Source organism: Merops nubicus, unplaced genomic scaffold (assembly GCF_000691845.1).
Source record: "Merops nubicus isolate BGI_N331 unplaced genomic scaffold, ASM69184v1 scaffold12652, whole genome shotgun sequence".
Taxonomy (NCBI): domain Eukaryota; kingdom Metazoa; phylum Chordata; class Aves; order Coraciiformes; family Meropidae; genus Merops; species Merops nubicus.
In genome coordinates, this window is record NW_008595664.1 from 5,603 (window position 1) to 16,001 (window position 10,399).

General features: G+C 56.8%; 1 protein-coding gene across 1 annotated transcript; it reads left to right on the forward strand.

The window, feature by feature from the left end:
- The first annotated feature begins 2,107 nt into the window (after positions 1-2,107).
- On the forward strand, positions 2,108-2,758 carry RNF222 (ring finger protein 222). The gene has a single exon (XM_008936137.1). The coding sequence runs from the start codon at positions 2,108-2,110 to the stop codon at positions 2,756-2,758; it is 651 nt and encodes a 216-aa protein (XP_008934385.1).
- Positions 2,759-10,399: the final 7,641 nt, after the last annotated feature.

Here is a 10,399-nt window from a genome sequence, read left to right on the forward strand (position 1 = left end):
GCCTACAGCTGCTGAGATGGCCCAGCATGGGGCTTCTACCTGCCCTGAGCCCCCAGGGCTCCTGCTGCTGCCTGGACCACGGTTGCCAGAGATGCTGGAAATTCCCTCAGGACAGATACCAAGTGTTGGTGACCCCCATGACTGCCTGAGTGTATTGGTTGGAACATTCATTGCCACACCATGGCTCTGGTGAACGTCTGTTGATGTAGAACAGGCAGTGCAGGGCTGGGTGGGTGAGCATTTGAGGGATGAGGAGGGGAGGGAGCATAGGGGATGAAAACATGGCCAGGCTCAGGCATGGGAGTGGTGATGGGTGGAGGAAAGAAGTGTTTGACAGGAGCCCAGCCCCACAGTAGGATGCTGTAGCTCACTTTCCTTTGCAGCAACAGAGGTGTTTGGGGTCCCAGCACCCTCTTTAGTGCCTGTTCCATTGGGGTTTGACCCCAACTCTAGCTTCCCATGATATGAGAGAAAGCAGACAGGACCGTACCTCCTGTCCCTGCCCTCCAATGCCTGACGCTGGCTTCTCTCCCAGTCTCTGGCCAACCAGGTGAATATCAAGGCCTTTAACACCCGAACGAGTTCCTCCACATTCACTCCCTGGGAGCTGCCCCGTCCCTGCTCCAGCTCTTGCACAACGCTCCCGCATGAGACATGCAGCAAACACCTCTGTGTTACAGAGGTGTCCTGGTCCTCTCCTGCCCGGTGCGGAGCGCTGGGGCACAGCCAGCCCTTCTCCTGGGGACAGCAGTGGAGTGTGCATGTAGGGGTCCCTGCCCTGGTGCTCTGCAGCAGGTAAGGGCGGTCTGGGGCATGGAGGAGCATGGGCATCGCGTTAGGGTCTCCTCCTGCGGCGCTTTGGGGGAGCATCAAGGTCATGATTCCTCTGAAACCAGAGCAGGAGCCTGGATCTTGCTTCTCCTGCGCAAGGAGGTGATGGGTCGTCGTGTTTTCATGGCCAGCCCGGTGCAGGGGGTGGCTCCTGCGTGAGAAAATGGCAGACAAGGTGGGGATAGCAAAACCTCCAGAATGGGCTGTAAGGATGTCCACGGGCACAGTCGTGCAGGAGGAAAGGGCTGCAGGTGGGGTTGGGGCTGAAAATGCTACAAGGTCTGGGAAAATCTGCAGGTTTTATGAAGTTTCAGTTCCTGAACTAGTCTAAGAGAGGGGACCTGAGCTAAGCATCCCTCCTCTCCTCTCTCCCTTCCCCCTTCCCTGAAGCTCCCTGCCCTGGGAGACGCACGAGAGACCTTCAGACCTAGGCCAGGTCTGGGATCACAGCAGCCCAGCACTTGCCCTTGCAGCCTGGGCCAGGGTGGGCGCCAGGTGAGCTGCCTGGGCTCTGCCCTCCTTGCCCTGACTAACCAGAGACGCTGGTCTCTGGGGCCTGCTGCCTGGACTGTGATCTGGCGTGACTGAGGAGCAGAGATGGAGATGGTAGTGGCCTGGCCACTGGCCTGGGACATTCTCCAGCAGCCTGGAAGGAGCCTGGCGTGGGTGCTCACTGCCTGCCCTGTTCATGGCACGCTCCTTCCCACCCTGGGGAGTCCTGTGCTCCCACTTGTCCCACTGACCTGGCCTCCCCTCACTGCTCCTGGCCCCTCTGCGTTCCCTGGGATGGGATACTCTCCCTTTCTTTGGCAGGTTTCTCTGTGGGATGGGTGTGCCCACCCCCAGCTCCCCCAGAGCTGGCAGCAGAGCACTGAGGCACTCGTGACACAAAGCTGAATCTGCTTTATCTGTGCCAGGCACCAAGCAGGTGGACACTGCTCCATCCAGGGGTTCATGCCTTTTTCCCCGTGATTTTGCAGCCAGGGTTTATTGCCCCTGGTGGCTCTGGAGCTCAGGTCCTTCCATCATGTCTCTCTTGCCCCAGGGGCCACACCAAGAGGCTTAATGCTCCTGAAAATGACCTGCCTTGTTGAGATCATGACTAGTAGCCATCCACTGCATCTGTTAGGGGCAAGAGGGCACAGGCAAGAGAGCAGGGAGGAGGAGGAGGAGAGATGAAGAGATGGAGCACACCGATCAGTCCATCCGAGACCTTTATTAACCCATCATGCCTCCTCCTTGCAGCTGAGGAACGTGTGTGGCCCTTGGAGCAGGGATGTCGGAGACCTCGTCCAGCAAGGAGGGTCCCCCGGCTGAGTGCCCCGTGTGCTATGAGAAGTTCCACCTGCTGGAGGCCGCGTGCCGCAGGCTGAGCTGCGGGCACACCTTCTGCCACGACTGCCTGGTGAAGTGCCTGCTCTCCGCCAAGCTCGACGGCCAAGTCCAGAGCAGCATCATCTGCCCTGTCTGCCGCTACGTGACTTTCCTCAGCAAGAAGAAGGCTCTGTGGCCATCCAAGGAGGCACTGGAGATGCCGCTGTCACCTTCCTCCTTGTCCCAACTGACTAAGACGGAGGCCAGCAATGCTTTGGTGGTGCCCAGTCATTTTGTGATGCCTGTCCAAAGCTTTGACCGGTGCTGCGGCGCAGGGAGCAGCCCTTCGGGTTTGCAGGGGCTCCCGGGAGAGCTGGCACGGGAAACCCACATCTTTGTCATCAGTGACCACGGGATGCCGCTGGTGGACGTGGACTGCAGCTCCCTGGGAAGGAGAAGCCGAGCGGAAACTCAAAGCTCGGTGTCCTCCAGCACAGCCCTGGGGGTGAAATGCTGCCAGTCACCCATTGCCCTTGCCATTCTCCTTATCCTGACCGTGGCCATGCTGGCAGCTGTGCTCCCTTGGCTACTGCTGGTGAAGAGGGACTCATAGCAGGGATGGATGTCACTGATGCTGGGACAGAGCTGGGGCTGGAACCTCTCTCAAAAGACCCCTGGAGAAATCCCAGAAGTGGCTTCAGATGAAGGTCCCTCACCTGGCTAGGTGCCGAATGGACTTTCAGACCTTTCTGCAGATCTCCGGGTGATCACCATGTCATTGCTGTCATTTTCTGCCTCTTTTGGTTAAAATATGACTGGTTAAACTTTGCTAGCGGGTTCCTCCAGCATCTTAGAGGAGAAGGTGGTCGTTTACTCCCATGTCCTGTGACAACACATGCAGGGGCTGAGAGGGCTGTGCTGGTCCATCCCCTCCAGCCCCACTCCTGGGGGGCTGTGGCCATGGTGCCCAGGTACACAGAGCCCAGGGACAGCCAAGGGCTCTGTGCATTGGAGCATCCTGGATGCCAGGCTGTGGGGTTCTGGAGGTCCCCAAGCTCTTCAGGCTGTCAGGGTCATTGCAGCTTTTGATGCAGCCACCCTGGAGCAGAAACTCTTGACTTTCCATCCCAAAGATGTGAAGATGAATCAAAGCCTTGAGGTACCAGGCAACAAGGGCAGTGAAACGATGGGATGGAGAGAGTGATCCTGGCCCCTGTGAGCTCAGTCCCCACTCCACCAGCCAGCGTTCCCCTCCCTGCCCAGTGATGGAGTGGGAAGGACACCAGCTCACAGCCCCCCCAGGCAGTCCCAGCCTTGCCTTGCTCCCTCACCTCTCTCTAAGCCCCCCAAGATTGTGCCCATTGTCCCAGTGTCCCAGTCACCCCTCCTGCCTGGGGGTCCAGGGACAGGCAGCAGAGTGTGGGGAGAGAGGTAAGCAAAGGCCTGGACTCTGTAAGGGGGCAGGTTTGGGATCCCACCCCACTCTCCTCGCTGGAGCCTTGTGCCTTGGTAGGCTGATCTTCCCTCAGCCCATATCCATCTCCTGAGGGTTCACATTTTCACCCCAAACAGGTTAGGCACCCCCCAGCCCCATGTGCCTCCTGGCTGTGTGTTCTTTGTGACCGGTCCCACCCAGGGCACTCTCATCCCAGGGGCCCTAGTTTGGGAGGGGAGTGGACAGCTGAGATGCACAGCTGAGATTTGGGGATGGGAGCAGAGATTTTTGGAAGCCTCCAATGCCTGCTCTCAAGGGAGGTGGAATTGGGGGCTGCTGATCACTCCCAGGCTGGACCCCTCATTGTGTTTTCCCCAAGACAGTGTTTGCACCTCCGCTGCCACCTTTGTCCTCCTGACCCAGTCCCTGGTCCCGTGGGTATTGCTCTTGGGCCTGTCATTCAGGAATGTGCCCTGAGGGCCACGGTGCTCTCATGGGTGCCCCAAAGTGTGGGTGTCTCTCATAGTGATGGTGAGGGACATGGTTCCTGTGCTCCCAAAGAGGGGTTCCCACAGCATGTCTGTGCATCAGGTGGGATGAGCACAGCCAGCAGTGCCACCGAGGCAGCTTTGGAACCAGCCAGAACATTTCACGGGAACAAATAAGAACCACTTGGGTCTCGAGAGGGGTAGAGCAGCCTAGGGCAGAGGAGCTGATGGCATCCTACCCCTTCCTCTGGGGTTACAACCTGGGCACAATGCCCTGGCTGGGCTGACAACTGCCCGGCTTCTCCCTGCAATGTTTTTACCACACTCACCCAGCCCATGCGTCAGTTTCCCTACCCACACCCGGGATGTGATGACACTAAGCCCTGTGTGGAGCACTGGGAGATTGCCTTGGGAAAAGCGCCTGAGACATGGTGCTGGAATGGAAATCTTACCTCATAAGAAATGATTACCTGATAATGATGCATCCACACCTCATTATTTAATAATAAACCCTGTTATTAATCTGTCTGGGGAATTCGTGTGGGGTTCCAGGGAACCAGCCCCTTGGCAGAGGACTGCTGGGAGGTGGGTGTGGGGAACCCCCCATCTACACCTGGGGTGCTCCCCAGGGTTGGGGCTGGAGGAACCAACTTTTGGCTGCTGTTCTGGAGCCCTGGATATGTTTGAGCAGGGCGGTGGGGACAGGTAAGAGCTTCAGTGGCAGCATTGGGGTGAGGTGGGACATCTGGTACTGTGCTGGGGTCATCAGCAGGACCAGGGGAGAAGGGACCAAGGTTGAAGGTGTTATCAGCAGGGGCAGCCAGTGCCATGGACCCAGAGGCACCTGAGGTGGGTGTCTGGGGGCATCATCAATCCCTTTGGAGGTGACATAGGCATTTACCACAGGGTGGCACTGCTTGGCCATGGATTGTGGGACAGAATCAGAATCACAGACTCGTTCTGGTTGGAAGAGACCTTGAAGATCATCCAGCCCAGCCGTTCCCCAGCACTGCCAGGTCCCCACTGACCCATGTCCCCCAGGACCCAATCTCCACAGCTTGCAAACCCCTCCAGGGATGGGGACTCCACCACTGCCCTGGGCAGCCTGGGACAGGCCTGGATCACCGTTGCAGGGAAAAACTTTTTCATTAAGTCCAACCTAAACCTTCCCTGGCACAACGTGAGGCCCACAGTCATGTCTGCTGCTCAGGGCCAGCTGGTCACCCGCCATCCCCACATCTTCACCAGAACCAGCTCATCTTGAGGCAGCGGGACCTGTGTTTGGTGCTCCCAGAGGCGTGGGTGCCTGTTGTTTCAGGTCAGAGTCTGCCTGCTTCTGGGAAAGATGCTCCCAGCTCCTTCAGATGGAAAAGCTGCCATCATCCTATTTCCTTGTTATTAAAGCTGATGATCAGAGACAGACTTTCCTGAGCCCTTTTCTGCTGATGGTCCCTGGGGAACATGTTTGGATCTCTGGCAAACCAGAGCCCCCAAGCACTGCAGAGCTTGTCCTCCCACCAAGCATGTTAGAAGACACTGGGGCTGTTTCCAGCCCACTCCTGATTAACTCAGTGCTTTGGTTTATCATGGTGACCTGATGTATCAAGGGTAACTCCTGTCTGCAGCTGCAGGACGTGGGTTGGATGTGGTGTTCTCTGCAGACATCCACCCTGCACTTCACCCAGGGCAGGGACATTCTCATGATGCTGCTTTGGTTGCCATGTCCATCAGCAGAGAGGCCAGTATGGGGCTTTGGGCAGCCAGGTGGCCAAATTCTCTGGTGAGCAGCCCCATGCAGCCCCTTGCACTCCTCACATCTCCCCTCAGCTGTGGGCCCCCAGCGTACAGCCCAGCTTGTGATTCAAGCTGGGAGCTGCTGGGGACTCCTGGCAATGCCCTGGGTGCCCTGGCTCCAGTGTGCCCTGGCCTCAGTTTGATGATGCAAAACTGGGAGGAGTGGCTGATGCACCAGAGCTGTGTTGCCATCCAGTGAGACCTGGACAGGCTGGAGAGCTGGGCAGAAAGAAACCTCATCAAGTTCAACAAGGGCATGTGTAGGGTCCTGCACCTGGGGAGGAAAAACCCATGGACCAGGACAGGTGAGGGGTGACCTGCTGGGGAGCAGCTCTGCAGAGAAAGACCTGGGAGTGCTGGGGGACAAGTTGCCCATGAGCCAGCAATGGGCCCTCATGGCCAAGAAGGTCAATGGTCTTCTGGGGTGCACCCAGAAGAACGTGACTGGCATGTTGAGGGAGGTTCTCCTGTCCCTCTACTCTGCCCTAGTGAGGCCACAGCTTGAGTATTTCGTCCAGTTCTGGGCTCCCCAGTTCAGGAGAGACAAGGAGCTACTGGAGAGAGTGCAGCAGAGGCTACAGACATGCTGAGGGGCTGGGAGCAGCTCTGTGACAGGGAAAGGCTGAGAGCCCTGGGGCTGTTGAGCCTGGAGAAGAGAAGGCTCAGAGAGGGGATCTTCTCAATGCTTTTCAATATCTAAAGGGCAGAGGTCAAGAAGATGTTTCCAGACTCTTGTCAGTGGTGCCCAGCAACAAGACAAGGGGCAACGGGCATCAACCAGAACCCAGGAGGTTTCGTCTGACCAGGAGGAGAAAATTCTTTGCTCTGAGGGTGGCAGACCCTGGAGCAGGCTGCCCAGAGAGGCTGTGGAGTCTCATTCTGTGGGGAGATTCCAGACCTGCCTGGACATGACGCTGGGCAGATTGGTCACACCTCTGGGTGACCCTGCTGGAGCAAGGGGGATTGGACGAGATGATCTGCAGAGGTCCCATCCAACCTCACCATGCTGGGATTCTGTGCCTGTATGTCACTGCCATTGCATCCCAAATGCCTCCTTGGCATAGCCAAGGTGGTTTCCCCTCCACACTGTGGGAGTCCCCTCTACACTGACTTACCTGGCCCAGTAATGCTCACTGTCTCCCCTTTCCATCACTGGAAGGGGCTGCAGTTTCCCATCCCTTGCCCTACAAGAAGTCCCAGTGATGATGGAACTGTGCCCTCCTGATGCTGGAGCCATGTCCCCTTGTCAACAGGCAGGAGTCCAGTGGCCAGGCTCTGTTCATCAGCAGCCACAGGCCACCCAAGGCAGTAACTCACTCAGCACATAGTCCAGGCAACCAGCAGAGCCCATTAGGGCAGTTGGTTCCTCATGTGCCTCTGGGGAGGAAGCTAATGGCTCTCTCCTGCAGATGAGGATGGCCAGCACGCATGCACACAAAATAAAAGGTCAGCTAATGGTATTGGCACAGCCAAAGGGCCAGAGACACCGTCCTGCAGGCAGCTCGGAGGAGGGGACACATCCTTGGTGAACAGGGACTTTGCAGGACTTGGTGCTGAGGACAAAGGGTTCTCAGTGGTGAGGCAAGGTGCCGGGAGCTCCAGGGTTGGTTAATTTCTGCATAATGCACCATTAGCAGGAGAAGGTGGCACTTTTACAGCAGGGAGATGGAAGAAGTGGGAATTGCACAGGGCCCAGGAGTGCTCACTGGCCACATATGTCAGCAGGCTCCATTAGGAGCCAGCCTCTGAAAGCCTCAGCTCCATCAGCTGAGATCTCACCATGAATAATTGAGAAGGAGGCTCCTCCGAGGTCCCTCCCCTTTCCTGCAACCAGCCAGGGCTCCTGGGAAGCCACAGAGGCTGGAGTGGGGCTGGTCTGGTTAGTCTGATGTGGCCAGTGTGGGATGCGGACAGGAGGTGACACTGACCAAGCTGGCTGTCCCTCTGCATGCAGCTCTCCAGCCAAGACCATCTTGGCTCCATCTCCAGCACATGGTAGACACCTTTTTACATTGTTCACCTGTGCTAACATAGGAGATGTGGTCCTGGGCTGGACTCTTCTTCTCAGGCTTTGCAAAAGGGTGGGGTTTCCCAGACTGCAATGGGACTAGAGGTTGGGTGGTGCAGGAGGGACTTACCTAGTGTCTGTACAAGATCACTGCTCATGGCAAATGTCCACGCCCTCAGCTGAGGGGTTATGGGGCCAGGACCCCCACGCAGGCTGAAGCCAGTTCCTTGGTGAGAGTCTGACATGTTCCTGGGAGGGCCATTCACAGCACAGCAGAGCCATGGTGCAGAGCAGCATGTGGCCAACCCTGGGCTCCTCTGCATTGCCTGGTAGCAGAACCGCAGGACATGTCCAGCTCAGCTGGCTGAGGGGGTTTTACATTTCCCTGAGCCTCCTTTGCTCCAGGCTCAGCACCCCCAGGTCCCTCAGCTGCTCTTCACCACACTTGGGCTCTAGACCCTTCCCAGGTAGCTTCGTTGCCCTTCTCTGGACACACTCCAGCCCCTCAAGGTCCTTCTTGGACTGAGGGGCCCAAAACTGAACCTGGGATTTGAGGTGAATTCAAACATCATCCAGGGTCTGCACTTTTTTTCCTGAGCAACTCCTGACAAAGAGCTGCAAATTTTTGAGAAAGAGCTTCTTTTCAACAGGTTTTGCTTTAAGTGATGTCCCCTTTTGCAACAGTAAACTGAGCTGGGAAAGCCACTCTCCTGTTTCAAGTGTGACTTCTCTGCTGGCTGATGGGTCACAAGCAGTAGACCTGTGCCTGACGCCCTCAGTCCTGGGTGAAGTTATGGGGCAGTGATGCTGAGGCGGGGTGTGCCCAAGGGTGCTGCAGGGCCAAGTGCTGGGCACCTGACTCACTGTGCACAGACAGATCCTAGCATACATGCACAGGAGCCCTTAAATATTCTTTCAGCAGCAGAGATGAGGACAAGCAGGGTTTGTAACCCAACATGGGGTGCTGCGGTGTGGGAATGTCAAGGGCTCAGTGAAGAGCTGGATGCTGGGGGACATTGGTATGCAACAGGAAAGTCAAAGGTTACTTTACTACACTGTAAGCTGTGGAGCCTCCTAGAAAACCCATCCTGCCTGGTCAGACACCTCAGGGGCTGGAGCTGCCAGACATTGATACAGTCCAGGATTGCAAGTGGCTGCTGTGGTATCAGGGATCTTCAGGGACCCATGTGGGAGCACACCCTTGGGGAGAGTTGATGACTGTGTCTGCTGGAGCCCGATCTCATGTCTGGTCAGCCCTGGCCCTGGCCATGGTGGAAGGGCTTGGTCCCAAGGTTTTCATTCCCTGGGAGCCGGTTGTATCAAGAGTGGGTGGAAAGCAGTCATGAAGCACTTCTAAGCACCCATAAAAGCAGTCATGAGTTATCGTGGCTCTTGAGGGAGAGCACTAGCCACAAGGTCCATCTGGATGGCAGCCATTGCTGGTGCTTTGGCAGCTGGCTTCACAGAATCATTGAGGTTGGAAAGGACCTCTGAGATCATCAAGTCCAACCATCCACCCAGCACTATCAGGACCACTGAACCATATCCCCCAAATGCACCATCCACACATTTTTTTGAGCCCTTCCAGGGTTGGGGACTCCACCACCTCCCTGAGCAGCCTGTTATTGCCTCCCAGGCAAGCCCCGGGCTGCACAGGGGTGCCGGTGCTGTGCAAAGCCCCTGTGTCACCAGGAGCTCTTCAGCAAAGCCCCCGGGCAAGCGCCTGTGGCTGTTAGTGCCACCAGCACTTCCTCTCAGCCTTCTGGCTAATGACTGCAGGGCTCACAGGTACCTTCCAAAGGAGCAGCAATTAGCTCCTGGCTGCTGCTCCGGGGCTGATCCATCTGGAGCCTCTCCAGGGCTGGGAGAGGCATTAACAGAGACCCAGTCATTAATGGAGGCTGGGCACAACTGGGCACATGGGCTGTGGACTGGAAGGGGTGGTAAGACCTTGGGGCACTGCCCATCCCTCCCCTTGCCCTTTCTCATGGAAAACAAGCAGGATGGTGCTTTCCCTCATATAGGTTCCACCACAAACTCTGTGGCATGAAGGGGAGCTGCTGGGTGAGGTGTCACAACAGGCAGCTCAGGGATGAGGTTCTGCCTCTGCCCAAAAGAGGACAAGAGGTCTGGGCTCAGGCCAGCCACGCACCATCTCTGGTGATGGTGTGAACGTAGCTGTATATTAGGAAAAAATGCACACACTCCTCTTCCCTTTCGCCCTGAATCTGAGAAAAGGTCCATATGGACTTAGCTGAAGCCTTCAGTCTGATCTGGAAGCTCAACAGACCAGCCTTTGCCAGAGACCCTGCATGGGAGATGTTGGGGTCTCTCCTACCCCAACAATCTTTGAGCTCTGTGGTGTTCCAGTCACTTGAAGGAAGGCTGTGAGAGGATGTAGGCGAGGTTTCCATCCGTGCTGTGGCTAAGAGGGTGTGGCAAAAGAAACCGTTTTTTTTGTTTCTGTCTTCTGACCCTGCAGTAATGGCCGGACTTTCCACGCCCCTCGCGGGGCTGGGACACGATTAC